General features: G+C 38.0%; 1 protein-coding gene across 1 annotated transcript; it reads right to left on the minus strand.

Annotated features, from left to right (window-relative positions):
* Nucleotides 1-267: 267 nt before the first annotated feature.
* On the minus strand, nucleotides 268-22,633 carry LOC139962441 (protein SFI1 homolog). Its single transcript, XM_071962391.1, has 23 exons — nucleotides 22,474-22,633; nucleotides 21,722-21,942; nucleotides 20,471-20,630; nucleotides 18,320-18,481; nucleotides 17,649-17,719; nucleotides 16,498-16,590; nucleotides 14,705-14,802; nucleotides 13,478-13,544; nucleotides 12,174-12,304; nucleotides 11,921-12,002; nucleotides 11,170-11,262; nucleotides 9,979-10,064; nucleotides 9,478-9,649; nucleotides 8,664-8,740; nucleotides 7,734-7,933; nucleotides 6,903-7,063; nucleotides 6,537-6,611; nucleotides 5,786-6,037; nucleotides 4,810-4,955; nucleotides 4,003-4,107; nucleotides 3,118-3,852; nucleotides 1,728-1,806; nucleotides 268-703 (listed from the first exon to the last, which is right to left on the minus strand). The coding sequence occupies exons 1-23, from the start codon at nucleotides 22,619-22,621 to the stop codon at nucleotides 608-610; spliced, it is 3,510 nt and encodes a 1,169-aa protein (XP_071818492.1). The 5' UTR covers nucleotides 22,622-22,633; the 3' UTR covers nucleotides 268-607.
* Nucleotides 22,634-22,894: the final 261 nt, after the last annotated feature.

Genomic DNA, 22,894 nt, shown 5'->3' on the forward strand with positions numbered 1-22,894 from the left:
ATAGAAATAGTGACATTAATGTTAGGGATTTCTTGTTGCACACCCTTAGAACTAGTGACATTAATGTTAGGGATCTCACCTGGCAAGGTTTGATTAATCATCTGTGCAAGCTTTTTTTTTTGTCATTGAAATTTAATTAAAAAAATAACAACATAAAAGTTGTTTCCTGTTATTTTTGTTATATATTTTATTTTATTTATTTTTTATTGCTTGACAACAACAAGCACCTTCCATTTTACAACAAAATTCCAAAGAAGAAGGGGGGACACCCCTCTGCTTAGACACCTCCCCTGCAGCCCCACCCCCATTGAAAGCAGAACAAGAAGAAGATCCTGTTTTAATTCTGTATCCTATGATGATACATTGTCTTTCACAAAGAATTAACCCAATGGTGTTATTTATTGCACTTGGATCATACGATGTCATATTATCCAGGAGGGGTTGCTGAGTCAGTGGAACTGGTAACTGATCCCTCAGGCCACTTCACTGCCAGTTGCACTATACCCCTCAAATACCCTTTCTCTACCACTCCTCTATCCATCCTCTACCCCTCATCTACCCTTCCTCTACACCTCCTCTCCCTTCTATAAAGACATCCAGTTTATTATCAGCTGTTCTGTATGCCAATTTCTACCATCAATGAAGAAATTTGTTCTTTTATGGCCGTCAGACTCTGTGAATGTTGCTGGATGTCTTCCTGTACCTGAAATGATACGAAAACACAAAACAAGAAAACATTGCACCCTGGGAAATTTAGCAGTGAAGAAAAAGTTCAAAATGACCAAAATTATGTCAGTTTTTAGAGATGATAGAGAAATCATCCAGCAGTGATTCCTGATCAAATTTAGCCGTTCGGTTATGGTTCGGAGAAGGTATTAAAGGTACAAGACACAGGTTTATTTACAACTACCATGATGGTAGAGGATCGAGGATATAAAGCCATATTTGACATGTTCCCTTTACAGTGGTGTGATGCATATATTAGCTAATCCTATGAATAACATTCGTATTATATACAAAAATTACTCACAGTGTGACATGTACAATATAAAATATTACATATATGAATTGTTTAAAATTATTTCTTAATTAATCTTTTTAGTCTAGGATCAGATTTGGATCAAATTGAAACTGATGTCCTTTAAACTATATGGGTGTGTGATCTCTAAAATGTATCTAGGTGAATTGATTTTATCTACAGTATTAGTGAATCAATTTGAAAATATTACATATATGAATTGTTTAAAATAATTTCTTAATTAATCTAAGATTTGGATCAAATTTAAGTCGGTGTCCTTTAAACTATTTGGGTGTGTGATCTCTAAAATGTATCTAGGTGAATTGATTTTATCTACAGTATTAGTGAATCAATTTGAAAATATTACATATATGAATTGTTTAAAATAATTTCTTAATTAATCTAAGATTTGGATCAAATTTAAGTCGATGTCCATTAAACTATATGGGTGTGTGATCTTTAAAACGTATCTAGGTGTATTTATTTTTATCTACAGTATCTAGTGAATCTGTCTCCTATATTAAACCCAGCAAAAAAACTTCCTAAGATGTATTTCATATCTGTTGTGACAATAATTCAGTCAGTTTGGCAACAATTCAGTTTGTGCTCTTGTCTTTGCTTGATGGGAAAGGTTTTACTGCAAAGACAATCATGGATTTGAAGCAAAAGTTATGGAGTAGAGAAGAAAGTTATCTTTATAGTTATTCACCAATTTGTATTCTTCTCTAGTCCCGTCTCCAGGTTCTTCCAAGAGAAACATCAGGGCTTTCCTCTGATCTTCAAGCAAACTGGCGATAGAATATTATAGAATGAGATTTAACGCTTCACCAGAATACCATACGGCATAACAGTAACAATACCATACGACGAAATATTATAAAATACCATGCAATACTTTAACAAACAATGCAATACAATAACATACAACGCAGTGCAATACACTACCATACAATACAATAAATTACCATACAATGACCATTCCATACAACACAACATTACATACCATACAATACAATACAATTACCATATCATTCCATACAATACAACACATATGCCATACAATACATTACCATACAATGCTATACCATACAATACAATACCATACCATACGATACATTACCATACAATACATTACCATACAATGCTATACCATACAATACCATACCATACGATACATTACCATACAATACATTACCATACCAAACCATACAATACATTACCATACCAAACCATACATACATACCATACAACAACCATATCATTCCAAACAATACAACACAATGCAATACCTTACCATACAATACCATACCATACAATTACAATACCAGTCCATACAATACAACTCATAAACAATACAATACATTTATCATATGGGTAGTTAAAGCAGTTTCACACTTTCAAGCAATAGCTTTAGACTTGTTTAACAATTGATATCTACATCCCATATTATCCCTAATGACTCTAATTATTTTAAGAAAAACTTGAATACCTATCTCTATATCTGTCAAAATCAATTACTTGGGGGAACTATTCAAAACACACTAAAAACTAATTGACTGTGTGGGGTCTCTAATATCTTAGATACAAGGTGGTAAGCACTCCGCAATCTAAATTCTTCCTAAATCAACAGCATATGGGTGACAGCCAATTCCGCATCCATCTCATATTTGAGTTTTGTCCAAACTGCGGCGTATAAGCAAATAACAATCTTCCCATAAACACTGGACACAAACAGATTAACCAGAGTTGATTATTAATATCTCACAAAGTTAATTACAAGAAACACAATCATATTGAGAGCGTGGTGGCCAATTGGCTAAGTCGTTGGACTCTTGATCCAAGGATTGCTGGTTCGATTCATGCCTAGTTCATTACGTTGTGTCCTTGGGCAAGATGGGGGTTAAATGGGTACCTGTGAGGTAACTTGTCATTGGGCGCAGTATATGACTGCTGCCGACTGGAGGGATTGTCTCTGGGACAGGTTATCATTGACCAGGGGTAACATAACGTCTGTAAAGCGCTTTGAGACCTAACGCTGGTATAAAGCGCTATATAAAAAAAGCAAATATATATCTATATATATATTGACATAAACTCACATGACTTGATTCTTAAGTCGTTGGTATTCTAAGAGGAGGTTCTTTAACGCTAAGATCTTATCTTTGGTTGTGACTGTCGCTGTGTTGGAACTTTCAACGTGATCGCCGCCACTATCATCACCGTAATCATCATCTTCATCTTCCTCGTCATCACTATCATCCTGCCTCATCTCGAGATGATGACGATGATCAGTGAAATGCTTCTCTCTCTTGCCGACATCCTTGACAAATTCTTCATCTTCTGTTTGTGTTTCAGATGCTTCACTTGTGACCTCTTGTAGTTTGGAAGACCAGCTCACTTTACGTTTTATTGTCCCAGCCACTTGTTCCACCTCTTCAGACTGCATATTCATAAAGGCAGACTGCATATTCATGAAGGCAGACGGAGGGAGGAGTCTCCTAGTCTGTAGCCGTATGATTGGCTCCCTCAAAGAAACGGAATTCCCCTCCTCCTCTTCTTCCCCCTTCTCCTCCGTTGCAGTTCTTAATTTCTTGTCTCCCAGAATGTTTAACTCGGAGCTGAATGAGACGTCATGACCTTGGATATCCCCCAGAGTGTCATCACACGATCCACTAGATTTATTTTGCGATTTGCTTGATTTCTCATGCGATGTTCTCCTCTTATCACATGACTGAACTGATCCCTCAGGTAACGTCACATCCAATGTGTCGCTTACTTCATAATAAGGTTCCCTAGTTTGTTCACTCTGTGTTTCGTTTTCATCCACCAATTCCCTGCGAGGGAAACAAAAAGCAAAAAATGACCGAGGCATATTTACGAGTAAATTTCTACCGGGGTCCATCAATACCAACTTTGCCTCCTAAGAACAGTTAATCTGGGAAAACAGATTGAAACATAAAACCGAAAATTCAAAACCCAATTACCGTCTTGTAGGACGAGACAGGCTTTCTTCCACACTCTCCCACAAACCAGCGTCCTGTAGTGAACTACGTAAGAAATCCGGCCACTTTGGACGGGGTCTGGATGTACTGTGGAGAGAGAATAACAGTACAAACATGTATGAAATCATATCTAGAATCCCACAATGTTATTCACTTGCCAAAAGAATGACAGTATTGGCCCAGTACTAAAATTACTTACTACAGACTAAATTAACTTTTCTCACTAGCATTTTCCTGAGTTATGTACAACACACATCGGTTACTGTACAGGTTTTTGAGAGCACAGCCAATAATATTTGCTGATAATAGGCAGTGAAACAAGGTTTATGTTAGGTATGAAGGGAATCATGTCAATTCTTTGACTGACGAGTGCTAACCATACCATGTGTATAAATTCTTAATAATATCTCCTGGCAGAAAATGGCCAGTTGCACAGTTCCTTTTTTACTAACGGAAACAGCAAAATCCACTGGCAAATAGCCCAAAGCTTTTGGGCCAGCTGTTAGCATATTACATCAACAGTCCACATTGACTAGATTTTGCATATGTTACAATTAACATGTTAATGCTTAACACTATCCTAACAAATTCCAACTGCATCCCTAGGCCAAAAATGGCCATTACTAGTTGCCCTGTTCATCAACCAAAACTCGGTTGACCATGAAATAAAACAATATTCGACTGTCCTCAGTTTGACCCAATTGATAAAAATAAAAAACAAATAAAAACAGTGAAATTAAGTTCTTGGATATAGTCAAAATAAAAAGACAAATTGAATTAGCGCTATACCTGTTCGATATCTGGAAGGACGCCCCCAACCAGAAATCTGAGCTCGGTTCCTTTATTCCACCTCCCTCTCGAGTCCGTCTCATCAATGTCTTCTGCCTCCAGTGGAGAGCACATCGTCTCACTACGAGGAACGATTTAGATGCAGCCTGAAGAGAGAGGCAATGAGTTATATGTCTGGTTCCTTGTCTTTGTCTCAAGGCAAGAAGAGTTAATAATAATTAGTCTTATATAGCACAGAATCCAACCTAAAGGTGCGGGCAGAATAGCAGAAACTGCGATCACCAAAGGTTCTCGTGCGTGTCACAGGAACAGTAAGTTGATAGAGGTATTGGGAACGAGTAGGTCTATCTGTTGTTCGCTCTTGGATAAGGTCGTGAAGATATTCGGGGGCACCATACTTCAATGCCCTGAATACCAATATCAGAATTTTATAGTTAATCCGAGGGTTAACTGGGGGCCAGTGTAGATCGATAAGTGTAGCGGTGATGCTGTTAAATCTAGGTAATCCAGTAACAATTCTAGCAGCTGTATTCTGAATCCTTTGTAATCTTGCAAGTCGGGACAAAGTTGCTTCATATAAAAGAGAGTTAGACAGGTTGTAAGGGAATGTGACAATGAAAGAAGCCCTACGTGAAATGTCTTCTGTTGTCAAGAATGAACCAACGACCCAATAAACAAGGCTTAATAGAGAGCAGTGAACCCATGCCTAAAGAAATTGAATAGGGAAAGAATGACACAACAAAATGGTTTGAATTGAATAACAACCCTCCCCCCTCCCCTTCCCCCCCAACAAAGTTAATTAGAAGTGTTCTAAGGGTTGCGGTGATGTCAGAATATACCTTTGATCTCTCAAACTAAACATGCTGACTAAACCTCTGAATAGGTTTGTAACACTGTAGATAAATGGACCCCTTTAGGTAAAATTCATTGCAACCTACGAGGCATCACATACCACTAGTAGTAATATTTGTCATACCTTGCCCTGCTTCTCCGACAGATTTTTGACCCTCGTTTGGGATAATCCATCAGCTGTCATTATCCACTTTCTGAGACCAGTCTCCAGCAACCTCTGGTGTCGTAGTACCATTGCGCCCTCTATCCTCTCCTTCTTTTCCCTTCTAGTTTTGACATAACTTTTCCATGCGACGAGTGCTTTCCCCTGTAGTACCAAACTCCAGTGCCATAGAGCGACATTGGTTTCCGAGCGCTCCCTCAGAGATCGGACATACTGAATTAAGAAGAGTATTAATATATGAGGAAAGAATTTCAAACACAGATGCAACACTAGTACTAAAATAACATTACGACCTATACTCTGACAAAAGGTGGCTTACCACAGCTACTATTTAACAAATGTTCGAAAGATTTTAAGAATGTTATGAGCATAAGAATGGCATTACCATTTCAGTTCAATTGTATGTCACAATGAGACGGTTTCTGGTGTCTTTAATTACAATGCAAACAATACCAGCTGCACTGAATTCTTCATAAGAAGGAAAAACAAAATCAGGTTTTGCCAAAGATTGACCAATTGTAATTATGAGGTTAACGAACATCAAATGCAGGTAACATAACAATAAATAAATAAACTAATAGGAAAAACACTAAAGATATAACTACATAGTATACGTTGCTTTAAAGATCGTTCCTTTTTCGGCCCAAAATTTTAGCAATGATAACAAAAAGCTGATCAAACACAGCATGCATTAAAATCTGGTCTTCCTTACGTGTTTCTTCCACAGAAGGAAAAACTTTGCCTCCAGTCTGGTAACATCCAACCAGGTAGACTGCTGGTGTAGTATCTGTAGTAACATAAACATGTAAAGCTAACACTGTAACTGTAAACAAACTTTATCATCATTCTCAAATTGCAGGAAAAAACTTTTGACTACTCGCCCATGTTCAAGGTGATACAACAGTAGCATTTAAAAACATATTGTTACATAGAATGTCAACGCTGTATTACACCCTGTGACCACAGGACACATGCTAAAGTGAAGAGATAACGGCTAAGCTAGTCGAGGTTTGAATTAAAACAAAAACTTATTAGTAAAAACTTACTCAAAAGTAAAACTTTTGGTTGAAATACTTACCAACTTTCTGGTTTGAATTTGTTTAAATTCCTTCCATCTCTTGAAAACATCTTTCATCGTCTTCCCATGAAAATGGTCCGTGGCCTTCTTATAGGCTGCTCTGTAGGCAGCGTGATCTCTCCTCAGGAGCCGCCAGTCGCAGAAATACCGTCTTAGTTTCTCTGGAAAGAGAGAAAGAAACAAATAAATTCCTTTAAAGTCATTGAAGACTCGCCCCAACCCACGTGCCGCCCTCTGAATAAAGTTAACTTTCCCTTGCTTGCAAGTGAAGTTTTCTTCTTGTCGCTACAAAATGCAGACAGTAGTGAAACGTGATACCTTGTTATCTTTTATCTGGACCTGAGATGTCCATCGCTACTATGTACAGTGTTGTGGGTATTGACCGTAGCTGTATATATTGACTGTACACTAGTGTCTAATTACTGACGGTAGCAAGCTGTGTGTATTTTCTGGGATCCATGGTGGTGTCTAACACTTCTGTTACACCTGATTAGAAACTAGGTCAGATTACCGGCACCAGACGTTATTTTGTGCGCGAGTCTTCACTCCCTTTAAGGTTTAGTTTAGTCCGTGGTGCATTTTAGCAAGATTCATTTATTTTACAGGTATCCTGCAAGACGCGAATAATTTTTTATATTGGAGCAGGACAAGAGTAAGATCCACAATGTACTAATATACAGAATAATCACTCCTACGAGATAATCCAACATTGATGAAGGATATTTTGAAGTGGGGGGGGGGGGGGGTTGAATTGTTTTAATTTGCAGGAATCATACCATCACCACTCTTACTATATTGATTTATTTAATACTGATATCAATGTCTAATTACCTCGGTCGAGTTGTTCCAATGCTTCGCTCAGTTGATCCTTCTGTTTCTGTACTTTGATAGCACGGGTCAGCGTATACCGATGCCAGGCATTGAATGATTGGCTCACGATCAGGTTACCATGGTGACTCTCTGCAACGTCCTGACACTGCCTGGCCTTCTTGTGTTCCTGAACGTTAGACCTCCAAAGATCGAATGCGAGTCTGCGTGAAAGATACATCGATAAACAGTTCATGATACACGCTCGCCGGGCGCAGGGAGCGAGCACCAGGCGATTACACATACTAAACTAGAAGTGGGCTATCGAATTTCTCTGTTTTAAGCCTACACTACAAAATGCTAAATAAAGTGTACTTGAACATCAGTGATCTTACGACACGACACATTTCAATATCATTGGTAGACACATCTCCATCAAATCGTCAGGGGTGACGTATCTATTTAACATACATATAGCTCAATATGCAATCTGTACACACGTTCATAGACCAGCAATATCTCTCTGTAAGTATTGCAAACTTAACAATCTGATTCGTCAATTTCTATTTAACATACATATAGCTCAATATGCAATCTGTACACCCATTCTTAGACCGGTAATATCTCTCTGTATGTATTGCAAACTTAATAATCTGATTGGTCAATTACTTCAGATGGTGTAGTAAATGGTTGGTTCTCAAGATTGGCCCCCCCCCCCCACACTGCCAAGCGGACTGACCACAACCTTTGATCAATGTGATCCTGGTTTTTGAAATGTTCGTCAATACATCCACAGCTGTATACTGCATACTCAATAACTGATGATCGCAGTGTGACACACACTGAGAGTTGTCTGTTACCCGCCATCACATGCAATATTACTTTACTGTGATTGGTTTACGCATGTTGTAACTGGACAGTTCAGTTTAAGAACGTCCGTAAACTGACCCTTACCTCATTCTTTCCTTCATAATGCGGTTGTATTTACTCTCTGAGATGGCTAATTTTGTCGTCACCTCCGTTTGATAGATCTGGAAAGGTTTAAGCAAAGATTGTTCGTAACTGTAGGCAACCATTAAATACTCATGAATATTTATATATTCTATTGGGTGTCACATTCTGTTACTTAGTATTATTACGAATATACGACAGGAAGTTCATTAAGATAACCTCCATGCCAAACGAAAGGCAAGGGAGTTTATTCCAAATAGAGGTTGCCAACTTGGGCTGGATCTATTATGAAAAGCTCTATAATAATAAAACATTGCCCAATAATCCCTACTAAACACCCTCCCCACTCATGTCTTCAGTTAAAAACATCAAATATCTAAATAGTCTTACTAAGTGATCATTTAGGGTCAGTGCTAATAAACTCTAGAGCAGGGGTGGGCAACCTTTTTGAATGAATGGGCCAGATATAAGGAGTGAAAAATTGACTGGGCCGCACCTAACCAACGACCAGCTATTGATTTCAGACCTTTAATTCCGAGGACTTTCAAGCAATAGGTGTGTGTACTTAATCTGTGTTCACAAAAACATAATATCAATACAGTACATTTGATAATTAATGGGGATAATAGGCCTACCTGACAGCATCATTAGTGCCGATAAATTTTAAGCAGCTAGCTCGTGTTTTGTGCTGATGTAAAATAGATTGATTTTTTCTTTTTCTTGAGACATCTCAGGGCCGCCAAAAAAAAATCAATGGCGGGCCGCATGTGGCCAGCGGGCCGTAGGTTGCCCACCCCAGCTCTATAGGACATCATACCTTCCAGTGTGTCATAGCTAGACGCAAGATCTTGAAGTCATTATACTGTTCAGCTTTCCGAATGGACGTTGCCTTTTTCCTTCGTCGTTGGGTATCTTTCGTCCAAGCCGTCCAGACCTTACGCAGGATGCAGACGTTGTAGTGAATGATGGACGTCCCCTCCTTTACTTTCCTTTTAAGTACAAGTTTAAAAGAAAATTTTCACATTTTCTACAATTTGCAATTGTGTATTATAAACATTTCTTCAAAACATAAACCAGTTAGCAACTTCAGTATTTTCATAGCATATATAATATTAGCGATACCTTAAAACTGGTTCACACAAAATGTTGATGTTATTTAGAATTCCCTCTATATATAACAGAGTTCATTGGTAATGATTGGAAAGAACATGCATAAGTTGATACTCTCAATCCTGGAAAAATCCTTCGAATAAAAATCTTTGGAAAATTTCGTATGTCCAGTTCTTTCCGTCTAAATTTATTTCAAAACTTCACTGACCTTTCTTTTGTATCCTGTACAAATTCTCTCCACTGATCGAAATGTTGACGGCAGAGATGACGCTTGAAGTATCTATTTGCTGCCATCTTGTAAGAGATGGAAAACGAAAGAAAGAAAGAACAATTCGGTAAGATGAATGATGTTACATCTTTGGTGAGTTTACACTTAAGTTTAATCTGAAGAGCTGTCAAAACGGGGGGGGGGGGGGGGGGAAGGGGGGTGATGAACAATGTGCCAGTGATGCTATATAACCTAGCAGTATTTGCTTCTATATCACTTGGGTGATGTTGATGTGTGATGTGAGCTATGGGATAATTGAAAGAAGGTTTTCTTGCCAACCAGGTTTTTGACATCAAGAGAAGTGCTCAGGAATAATAATAATGATAATATTCAAGTTTTAATAGCACTTTATACCAGCGTTAGGTCTCAAAGGGCTTAAGAGACATTACAAAATACCCCTGGTGAATGATAACCTGAAGGAAGAAGTCCTTACAGACCTTCATCAAGAGAATTGCTCAGGAATAATCATAATAATATTCAAGTTTTATATAGCGCTTTATATCAGCGAAAGGGCTTTACAGACATTACAAAGTACCCCTGGTGAATGATAACCTGAAGGAAGAAGTCCTTCAGGAATAAGCCATTACAGATGTATGATTAACAGGGCAGTGAAGCCTACATGGGGCAGGGAGGGGGGGGTGTAGTGAAATACTGAAAAAAACACCCCTTTCAATAAGTAAAAAGTGCCCTCTTTTGTACAAAATATAGCACATTTCCATTTTGATAATTTTTAAGTCCCATTTTTCTTTCCTATTTAAAAAGTGCCCTTCTTGTTGTAAACTTACATAAAATTTTAATTAAAAAGTGCCCTATCAAAAAAGTGTCATTAAATAAGTGGCTTGCCACCTCAAAGAAAATGTCATCATACTCACTGCCCCCCTCAAAGTCTGCCCGACCCCCTCCCCCCAGAGTGAACCTCCTGTGCCACCCCAGAGGATGTACGATATGACTGTACATGTAACTGACAATCAAGCAGGAACTGCTGAGAGGACCAACCATGTCATCGTACTCACTTCCCCTCAAAGTCTGCCCCCATCCCCTCGAAGTGAACCCCCTGTGCCACCCCAGACGATGTACCATACGACAGTCTATGAAACTGACAATCAAGCAAGAACTGCTGAGAGGACCAACCATGTTATCTCTTCCACACAGAACATCATCAGTTCGATTCTTCCACAATATGAATACAGCTGTCATAGAATTCTTCTGATGGTGCAGTATGGCCTGTGAGAATGAGAAAATGACAAGTTGATACTAAAATTCTTCAGTTCTTCCAGGTAGATTTAAGAACTGAAAGATATTACAGCAGTAGAATTCATGACTATTTCTACCACAGTAGAAATGTGCGTAGCTACTAATAGTCATATTTCCACACATTACTCCATTAATACCTGTACAATAACTGTAATAGACACTATTTGCCAAGAACATGGGACCTTGGCAAGATAACTGCACAATCATTTCATTCACAAAGGATGCATATTTTTGTCCCCTGATGACCTCATATGACCTTTGACCTCTATTATAAACTACTGAAAAGATGGTACTCATTGAGGGGTGCCTGTTACTGTACCTATGTACCAGATTCAATGCTTTGTTGTTGTTTAAACTCATCTTTTCATATCTTGACCACTGGTGACCCTCAAATGACCTTTCACCTAGACCAATCACGAAATCGGTCAAGACACACATAAGGGGCAGCTATGTACCACGTATGAAGTCCATACAAGCTACACAAAGTGAGTTATCAAAGTTTATGAGTTGTCTCACACACAGAGAGATACATTCAAAACATACACAGCGCATCACTAATCCATAAATTACTTCTGTCATCCATTGGTAAGGAAAGAACAATCCATCAAACAATACAGATGTACTTTACCATTCGTTCCATCGATCTTCGCTCAAGGCTTAGATGATACGTCTCCTTCCATTGGTTAAAAGCTGCATTCATCACATGATACCTTCAGGAGGGGGATGAAGAAAGGTCCACAGGTTTAACATTCAAAATTCTTTCAAATACAATCAATTTATGGGTTATATTCTATTCCTGATAATCCTAGTAAAACATTTATAAAAAAAAATCCCTCACCATTCCCCCTCTCAAAGAAAAAGAGATAAGATATTAGCAATACCTGTAAAACTGATTTGATTGGTCTGTGATCTGTCGTTTGACCTCTTGACCCTGTACATTGGCTGCTAGAGCGCAGAGAGCTCTGTAGCATAGATCTTGTTGGTGATGAGCCTCAGCCGTCCTGTAAGCATTCTACGAGAATATCCAGCCGTAATTAAAATCGGGGGATAGGAAAAAATTGTTGGCATATAAAGGTAAAAACAGATCAACAAAGGGGTATTTATTCTATTGGAATTCTGATATCAAAAATTGTATAATGCCTAATGAGGGCTGTCAAGATAGGCAGCACAATTAAACTATGTGGGGAGCAGTAGAGCATGTACAGAATATGCAAATGACATGCATGTATTTGTTCTCTTACAAGACAATGGGAGGAGAGTATCAGATGTATTTGCAGGTTTGATCTGCTGATGTCTTGTTCTACACCTGCCATAGTTATACTGCACTACTGTGCATTAAACTCTTGTTCTGTAATGATACGATTTAATTACAGCCTCCACGCATCCTAACAGTGAAAGGTTTATCTATAATAGCATAGGCTACTCTACAAAACCATCATTCAGCCCCTTCAAAACCATCTCACCATGTTAGAAGGGCCCTCAAACATTAGAAAACTACATTACGATCTTCCCTCCCTATAGCAAATACCACTCGAGTCCCCTGTGTTTGGCCATAAACAGGGGGAGATTGAATATCTGCCAGAGTTGGTAATGCTAGCCATACTGAACGCTCCTCTGCACAAATTCATGATTAAACACAAAGTGTACTATTCCAGCAGTCAAGCCAAACTTGTCTTTATACACAGGAAAGTAGTGCTGGCCATTAGAGCACTAATTGTGTTTACAATCATACAGGTGACTGGTCAATTAATTAGGCGTGCTCAAGGTTTAATCCTAATGGCAGTGTTTGTTTTGGGTAGTTTATGCTTCAAGTAACAAATTATTAATGCTTGAGTGAATTTGAGGAGGACTGTTTATTTATAGGCAGGCTTGACCGTCATGTATTCTAATTCCATCACTTGTGTGTCTTACTCAGGGATGAGCCTGGGGTAAAAAAAAATCACAGAATTTTTCAAACATTGCAGTATAGGCTCCAGTTTGCATATGCAATAGTGTGTTAGGGTAATATTTTGTCCCATGCAGGTTGGATATCCATAGGTAATGAAAAACATGCGAACCACGGATCAAATGATACAATGCTGTTGTTAGAAATTCACGGAAATTGAGAGGTGTAAATCTCGGAGGTAGAAAAGAAATCACGGATGTTCCGCCAATTTGCGGAAAAAGCTCATGCCTGCTTACTAACCTTTCTATGCTGCCTCCAGTTCAAGTACTGTCTCCAGGAGACCATTGTCTTCTTCAAAGTCAGTTGCCTACATTAAATGAATGCAATTGGACAAAATAATGAGATAATTTGCATTAAGTGGAGTCATTGTAAATGAGTCAACAGACTTTTCAAAGAGGCGATTAAAAAGTTTTGTCAAAATTTATTCCGCATAGAGGTAAAAATACAGTGATTTTGATTGAGGCACTCAGTCAAACTGATAGCAACTTGACTCGACCTGATAATGGCTAGCAACTCTTGGATAAAAGAAGACTTTTAGAGAATGAGTCTTCTATCCACCTAGGGTATGTAGCCTATTATACTGTACATATGCTAAAAAGCATATGGTCTCATGACTAAGAAGAAAAAAAAACACAAAACCATTCAGCAGGTTATAACTGACAACCAAATGACCGGAATATTTTCAGCGCTGTGTTTGACATACAAAATAGTCTTTATAGAAACCGGCTTTACATTTGTACACATTCTTAATGAAAACAGAACGGTTAGTTTGTACTGTGGTTTGAAGTCACATGACTCTCGTTCACATAATTGAAGAAGATATAAGGGTCAGAGGCTCTTTGATTCCTGTGACCTTTGTGGTCTCTATGGTAATTTTTGCCTGCATGGCACTTGGGACAGTTTCAATTGTTGCCTCCATGGCCATTTTACTACTGTATCCAGCATAACCCAAATGGCTTTTTTGGCCACTTGACCTCCATTTATAGTAAGACAGTCCACAGATCTTTTGGCGACTATAGAAAACAAATTTTTGCCTATATAGGCACTGATAGGTATAAGACCATTTTTAATATATTCTATGGTCTATATGTCAGGAAAATATGGTTGCTTAATAGGGACATAGGAAAGAAAACAAATTGAGATAAAAAGTCAAATTTTGAGATAAAAAGTCAAAAGTCTGAGAAAAAACAGTCAAAATTTTGAGATTTGGGGACACTAATTTTTCCCCCTTATGTCCCTATTAAGTCACCATAGTAAATAATTTAGTGTTCATATTTTGTGTTGCAGTTTCAAATGTTTTCCTCTCACTGTATACTACAGTTCCTGTGTATTTTGTACAGGTTTAGCAATTTACGGTGCAATACCAGATAAAATATTTCCTGTATGTCTGTTCTCTCTTGGCTCTAACCATTATTCAGCCACAAGGATGAATGCAGCAGCCTGCCATTATCTCTGTTCTTCTCTCACCTAAAATGATCTCTTGCCTTCTCTGTATCTTCAAACATTTCACTTTCTTCCCGGTCTTCAATTCTCCTCATCCATCGAGTCCAAGCACGTAGTAATGTCTACCCAAAATATCATGAAATGATTATTCATAAGCAATCATGAATAAATGATTATTCATAAGCCAATCATGATGAAATATGAAACATGGCTTCAGAATAAAGAATCCTCTTTATTAAATACTATCTCTGCTTCGTGTAAAACTACAAACTTGAAATCATTAAATGAATATTCATAAGCAATCATGAATAAATGTGAGACTTGGCTTAAGAATAAAGTTTTCTCTTTATTAAATACTGTCTCTGTTTTGTGTAAAAACCACCAACTTGAAATCATTTATATAATGAATATTCATTAGCAATCATGTATAAATTTTGAAAGATGTCTTCAGAATAAAAGTTCCTCTTTATTAAATACTATCTCTGTTTTGTGTAAAACCTCAAAATTGCTTTCGAATTCTGTAAAGAGTTCTGAAGAAGAAATATCAACCAGCTACAAACTTGGTTTCTTCACTATTTGTACCTTTTCAGTTTTTCTAATTTAAACAGCTGTAATTTTGACCAATTCTGCAGACGGAGTAATCATTGCACAAATATTGCAAACAAATAAAGTAGTCGAGTCAATTAAACTGATACAACTGTTAAGAGCTGGAGACACAAACCCAACTATTGTATTTAGCTTATATCATAGAAAGTAATGCGATGGGGTTCCCCAACAGCAAACAAACGTAACAGAGGGCGCTCTCATATCTATTGTCCCCCCAAACTTGACAAGCAGTTGCTACAAGTTTCAGTAGCATGGTGATACCACAAGTTGACCACCAGTACTGTAGTATTAAACAATTCCCTATTGAAAAGGAGATCATTTGGAACATACGTACAAAGTTTCACAGGCCAAAGTAATTGTCTTAAGAACCTACGGTTTACTAAAAGATGTTATTCTTTTGATGAAACTGCGCAAGTGGCACCGTCAACTAGTTCGAACTAGTCAACCACCCAGTGCATGCATTCAACCGGTGTGTTCGCAGGCTTGTGAGCACTTTTCTTGCAATCGTGTCAATTTGATTCTGAGATCTGTATTAAAGGGTGTGAAGACTCACGCAAAAAGAAACGTCTAATGCCTGTAATCTGACCTAGTTTCGAATGAGGTGTAACATCGGTCTCCGAAAATACGCACACAGCCTGCTACCTTCAGTAATTAGACACTAGTGTACAGTCAGTACATACAGCTGCAGTCAATACTCACAGCACAAAGGATGTTCAAAAGATACAGCTATGGACATCTCTGGTCCAGCTAAAGGTAACAAGGTATCACGTTTCATTACTGTCTGCATTTTGTAGCAACAAGCAGAAAACTTCACTTGCAAGCAACAGAAAGTTAACTTTTTCACAGCGCGGCACGCGATTCAGGGCGAGTCTTCAATGCCTTTAAAGCAGTGCAGCTCGGGCAGATTAGGACCAATATGACAGCGCACTCTATAATTCACTGGAGAATCCTATTCATGGGCTATATCAGTCAGGTTTTCATTTAAAAAAAAAAAAAAAATGAAATTTTGAAAATAAAAAAAAGTGTCTAGGCCAACATGTGAAGATTAGCATGGGAACTCTGATACCTTTAATGTTCATTAAGGTGCACTTAATTTGCTCTGATCCAATCTCACATTTCTTTGAATAATAAAATATTTACTAAATTATATTTAATTAAATGCCTGGAAAGGGACAATTTCTTGCTTTAAAGTTATAAGAGACCAACTTTACCTGTTTGTGGTGAAAATCAGATGCTTGCTCATTCTGCAACAGTTTTAGTCTTCTGACAACGACTGTTAGCTTCAGCGATGAGAATGCCAGTTGCTATATGAAATGAAATATTTTGTCATTTTGTTTACTTCAAACCAAAACCTATATAAATAGACCAGGATATGGCACAATGCAAAAACTGAATAGGGTATACACTACATTCATACATGTATATGTGACAGGTATGAATTATGCCCCCTACAAAAAAACTTGTCATTTTCCAATTGGCAGTATTATCGTCATTTATACGACTGCGTTCGCATCGATTCAGGTTGTCAGAAGTTAGCAGATTCCAATCTGTCAGTTTGTTTACTGCGGGGGCTGGGCACGCTGCTGGTTGAGAATACAGCAACGCCATTTTATTAGATACAATTTATATTTGTCTGTCTACTCTCTCCCCTCCAGGGGACGGTAACATATAAACATTGTGAGATGATTGAAGCATTTTAAACAAACCCTGGCCAAATCCTCTTTTGTCATGTCGAGGCAAATATTTTTGCTTGTTAGCTATTTATCGGCCTGGGAGGCAGTTATTTTACTTAGCAACCACATATGCATGTGGGAGCCTCTGAATGGCTTGTAGCTTACACTTCATCCCGGGCTGGCATTCTAATTTACAGTTTTAACTCACGTTGGATTTTGTCCAATTTGGAAGACCATTTTCAGACGGGAAAACTGTAAATACACTTTACTTTGGCCAGCCAGGGATGGAACCTTCAACCTCCAAGATGCTAGGTGTCATTGGTTCTGGTGACACTGCCTTTATCCACTTGACCACAGCACTGGTTACATTATATCAATTATATATATATATATATATATATATCAATATATATATATATCAATATATATATATATATATATATATATATATATATATATATATATATATATATCAATATATATATATATATATATATATATATATATATATAATTTAAAATGTAATGAGTAGGAAAAAACTTCCAGCCTCCACCGGGATTCGAACCTGGGCCTCCCGCTTTATATGCACACACCCTAACCACTAGGCTATGGACGCTGATATATATATATCCATAACTTACATGTAACGAGAGTAAATAACAATAATGACATAATTGTAATATTCCTACCATGAGGGATCCTTGGTGGTGGAGTACGGCAATTCTCATATTCTGCCTGTCGTTATAACACAATTTCACATCTGGTAGCTGAATTAAGGAAAGCAATAAATATATTCTATGGAAAACAAGATCATATCCCAGAATGACTTCAGTCCTCTGTGCTTTGCTACCATCCCCTCCCCCTACTCCCCCCCACAAACTCCACCACATCTGTAGCATAATTTCATTCAGTGCGATTCTTATCTGTTGCAATACAAGTGTAATTGGTAGCAGATATCAAGTGTACTTTTCCTTGCTAAAAGCACACCAAAAGTCGTGACTTTGTAAGCAGCGGTTTATGGCATCGAAGCAACAAGATAGCAAAGCCTATTTCTTTCCAATCATATTTGATGACAAACCAGTTGCTTTAAGCTAATGATAGAGAAATGTTGCACATTTTTTATGCCCAAGATTGGTTTTTGTCAGTGGACTGTTTCCCTTCAAAGCAGTAAAGACCTGTGGACTGCCAGGAAGATATCGGGAATTTCTCCTTCCTAAAAGGACAGTTTCCCAGCTGCAACCCAATAAGCTATATATACTCTACAGATGTAACATATTAACTATCAGTGTATCTTTCAAATAGAAACTTGTAGTTTAGCGTGTGGTTCAAACCCTTTTGACGACAACACTGTTAAGGATACAATATTTCCAATGCTTGATTATTCGCTTCAACTTTGACCTCCGTCCTAATGCTTCTATCTCTTCCTGTTTCTGTAATATATTCTGATGTACCGCCAATCGTCTCTGCCAGTGGTGGAACGTTTTTGATTGAAGTCTATCCATGTAAAATTGACTGGCTAAAGCTGAAGAAGATGAGTAAGGACAAAGAGAAAACATTCATGGATGTAAGAAAGTGTCTTTGTAACTCCTTTTCGAATAATGTGTGTCATTAGAAAGGGGGAGGAGGTTAGTGCGGGGGGGGGGGGGGCTACTAGGATGATTAGTTCCTTAAAGAGTGTTCCTTCTTATAGGCAGTTACAACTGTTGAATCTCACCACACTGGAGCTTAGGAGGTTACGTGGGGACTTGGTTCAGGTTTTCAAGATTGTGTATGGTTTTGACAATTTATCCTTTACCGACTTTTTCATGTTTGCTAATAGTAGTTGTACCAGAGGTCATTGTCTTAAACTCCAAGTCACAAAGTAGGATTAATATTCGGCATAACTTTATTTCTAATAGGGTTGTGAATAAGTGGAACGGTTTGCCTGAGAAAGTTGTACTTGCAAGTAGTGTCAATGGGTTTAAGAATGCTTTGGACAAGCACTTTAAGCATTGTAATCGGGTCTGAGTGTTTGTGTCTTCGGTTTATTTCTCTCTCCTATAGGATTCTTGATGGGGACTTGAGTGTCCCTCCTGATCCTTTTTTTCTACTAAACTAAACTAATAAAGTGTCCTTGTAACACATCGAATAATGTGTATCATTATAAAGGGGGGGGGGGCTTATTATTAAAATATTAATTCAAGCAGGCTTATGTTGGTAGATCTGCCCATTAAATTATAAGCCATCGTGTAGCAAGAAGAAAAACTGTTGCAGCTCTACAAAATCCCCTGCAGCAAGGCTGAATCAAATATCACGCAAGTTAGAAATTATCTCAGTAGAGTAAGACCTGAAGCCTACAGGGCCTACTGTGTGATACTGTACTGCCTAGCTTGCTGCAGCTGAGAATGCACTTAAAATGTAAAGTGTTATTAAGCCATGCCCAAGCTTCCCTGAAGTATATTCTCTTTCATCTGTACTTAGATTCTGTCTCCAACCTCTCCTGTCACAAGTAGCAAAGTTGAGTGATAGACCAGCTAGTCTATGCAAGTTCTGAAGCAACGTACTGTTTAACATTAAAACCAATCGACAGAAGTTGAACTTCATTTTCTTCAGTTTATGACCATTTAGTGATAAAATTGTTCTATCTTTAAAAAACATAGTAAGCACTCTCTGGTTGAATTCCACCGTTATATGAATTCAGTGTTATATGCTCTATGGGAATCAGTACAACATTTTCTTCTTTTGTAGTTTTTATTGGGGGCAGACCTATGGCATTCTTTGCTAAATACTGAATCGCACAAAACTGCAAACTACAGACAGAGTGATTAATGCTACCAAAGAATGGCAGTTTTCAGATATCATGTGGAAACATTCACTAATTAATTGTTACTACTTAATTATTATTAATTATAACGTATGTGAAAACACGGAGCATGGTGTCTTAGAGCTGATTGCTTGTGATTTTATTTTTGGCAAAACGCTACATAGTAAAGTTTGGTGATATCTTTACTGTTAACTCGAAAAAACATTCGCAACAAAATGAAACGAACTGTTTTGTTAACTCAACGGTTCTTGTGATTTAACATTAAAGAACATGTTCTCTTAACTTCATAGTTACAACAGATCACTCTGGGAATGACATTCAACACTAAAAATCTTATATTATTTGTTTTGTATTTTTTTTTTTTATCTGAGAAACTGACCAAATGGTCTTTGTACTAGAATATAAAGTCCAGTCACTTTAACTGATGTACCTCAACTGTTTACATGGTCAATTCTCACACCCTGTAAAGGGTTCATAAAAATATAACCCAGACTGGTAGCAGTGATTTTAAACATATCAAAATGAATTTCGTGCCTAAATTTAACACTCTCGTTACTAGACTCGATACATTTATCGAAACATACAAATTTTAACGATGTGCCTGTGATTATCATACATAAAGTGCAACGTTGCCTCCAAGACACCGACACATATGGGGAAAATGTCAACCGATATTGCGGAAGGAATGATAATGACTGTATAATTCACCTTTGGCCTCAAGTCTGTCTCGTCGGTGGAGAATATACGGGAGAAACCCCTGGAAGAGACATTTTGATGTCAGAGTCTTTTCATAAAATCTTTCAGCTTGAGAAATCTTTAACTTTTCTCCTCTCTGAAGTTTGACAAAACGTTTCCACTCCGAAAACATCTACGGAAAAGAAAATCCACAAAATATTTTAAGACTTTCAACGGATAATAATACCATACGCAAGGAAAATCGTGGGAGGTTAACGTAAAAGGAATTACTGTTGTAATAAAATGTAACGGAAATTTTATGATTTATGACGACTATGGATCAGTACCCATTGATTAGGAAATTACATTATTGTGAGACAGCTGATTTGTGTGTGCGTACTACTTTAATTACACCTGTATTAATGAATGTGTAAGTTTATGTAATCACATTAAGTATCATGGGATGTACAGCAGAGTTATCCTTTCATGTATCATTCTGTTCTCCAGCAGAAAACAAAAGAAAGCCTCTCATTTCTATTTGAATTAGAGTTGTTCTGTCAATACATCTTATTCTTGTACGTAGTTTTAACTACAAAGTCTTCTGTGTCCTGTTACGAATCCCCGGCAGCATCTCCTCTAGCTGGGACATAGAGACGACCTTACATTGCTATCATTATCATTAAAGTTGAAGAGACTGAATATTTCAGATCCTTGAAAAAAAATAGTAAAAAGTCGTATGAGCAAGTCATACAATATGTCGTACAATTAGTCTTAGAGAACAAAGTCTGATTAACGGGAACAGAGACCCCATTACCAGATTTGGGAAATTGTTTGCTAGTAAAAGTTACGAGACATTTCTGGAATTCATACCTAGAAGAGACAGGGGACACAAGAAATGAGTGAATGAAACTTAGAGGGTGTGAAGACTCGCGCAAAAAGAAACATCTCTTGCCGGTAATCTGACCTAGTTTCGAATGAGGTGTAACAGAAGTGTAAGACACCACCATCGATCCCAGAAAATACACACACAGCTTGCTACTATCGGTAATTAGACACTAGTGTACAGTCAGTACATACAGCTGCGGTCAATACCCACAGCACAGTGTATAAACGATACAGCGATGGACATCTCAGGTCCAGCTAAAGATAACAAGGTATCCACTTCATTACGGTCTGCATTTTGTAGCGACACGAACAAAACGTCACTTGCAAGCAACAGAGAGTTTTACTTTTTCAGATGGCCGCACGCAGTTTGGGCGAGTCTTCAATGCCTTTAAGACAAACCTTTCTCTCGAGGGTTTCTTTCCAGTGTCGCTGGGCTGTAGCATCTTTCTGATTGTGTATCCTGCTAATCTCTAGACTACCTAGCCACTTGACGAAGAACTTCTGAAGAATCTTCCTCTGACGAAACTCCATAGCTTCCATCTGCCTTGCATGCTTCAGCCGACACTCGACACAATATCCTTGCCAGTTTCTGAAAAATCTTTTGAGGATTACAAAATTTGCTGTCGAAGAAAAAGGAGATACAAACTTAAACGGAAATAAACTTATGACAGATATTTAATGGTAAATTCAAGTAAAGAATGAACATTGTACAATTATGTTGATACCAAAAAATATCAACAGTTTATAATAGTTTGTTATTTTAGCACATAATATCGAAATTATCTTTCTTCTGACAAACCTGTTTTTGAGTTAGTCCAAACATATTACTAAAGTTAACATACAGTATGCACATTGCTCTCAATGCTAAGTTCTGGCATTCAAGTTGACAATGATGGTTAGGTTCATGTCTCCAGGTGGCTGTTGTGGAGATATATGTAAAACATTAGTACGTATCGACCAAATACGTTTTAAGATGACGATGGTTGCGTTCTAAATAAATCCTTCATTTTGCCCTTTGATGGTGTCCTTCAACATGAGCATCTCTTTCACATCCTTGGTTAATCGTGTAGACAACCACGTATCACGATTCGTTGTTTTTCCTCCTTTTCTTCTGTCGATGACCTCCCATAACGGCAACGAAATAGAATTACCTTGCATGAGAGCTACCGATGCCTTTGCTTTCTTCACTTTCTGGCGTACGACGTAAACTTGCCACGCCCTCCATATCTTGAGGTAAAGGTGATACCTAGAAGATTGGAAAGTCCAAATCTGTTGCAGCAGCAGGTAAAGTAACATCATATCAGGGATATTATAATTAGTAAGTGTAATTTACATATTTGCCGTAAGTCTTCCAGCTTCTTTTAGGGTCCACTGTCCCCCCACTCCCAGCACTTTCCTTCCTCCACCTTCTTCTGCTAGGTCATCGCTGCCCCTGCCTCCCAATTTCTCACCTCTTCACCTCTACTTTACTGCCAGTGTTCACAGGGCCGTCTTAAGTGATCACCGGGCCCTGGGCCCGGCAATGGAGCGGGGCCCATCAATCAAGTGAGTTCGAAAAAAGTTGCGTGAAAA

Source organism: Apostichopus japonicus, chromosome 21 (assembly GCF_037975245.1).
Source record: "Apostichopus japonicus isolate 1M-3 chromosome 21, ASM3797524v1, whole genome shotgun sequence".
In the NCBI taxonomy this organism is placed as follows: Eukaryota; Metazoa; Echinodermata; class Holothuroidea; order Aspidochirotida; family Stichopodidae; genus Apostichopus; species Apostichopus japonicus.

Excerpts from the sequence above, each read along its gene's own strand:
- LOC139962441 (XM_071962391.1), bottom strand. The coding sequence starts at position 22,621 with ATGATGTTACTTTACCTGCTGCTGCAACAGATTTGGACTTTCCAATCT. Across the intron at positions 17,720-18,319 it reads AATCAAGCATTGGAAATATT|ATGTGAAATTGTGTTATAAC; the intron begins GTATCCTTAACA and ends TTCAGCTACCAG. Across the intron at positions 7,934-8,663 it reads ATTATGAAGGAAAGAATGAG|ACTCGCATTCGATCTTTGGA; the intron begins GTAAGGGTCAGT and ends TCTTTCACGCAG.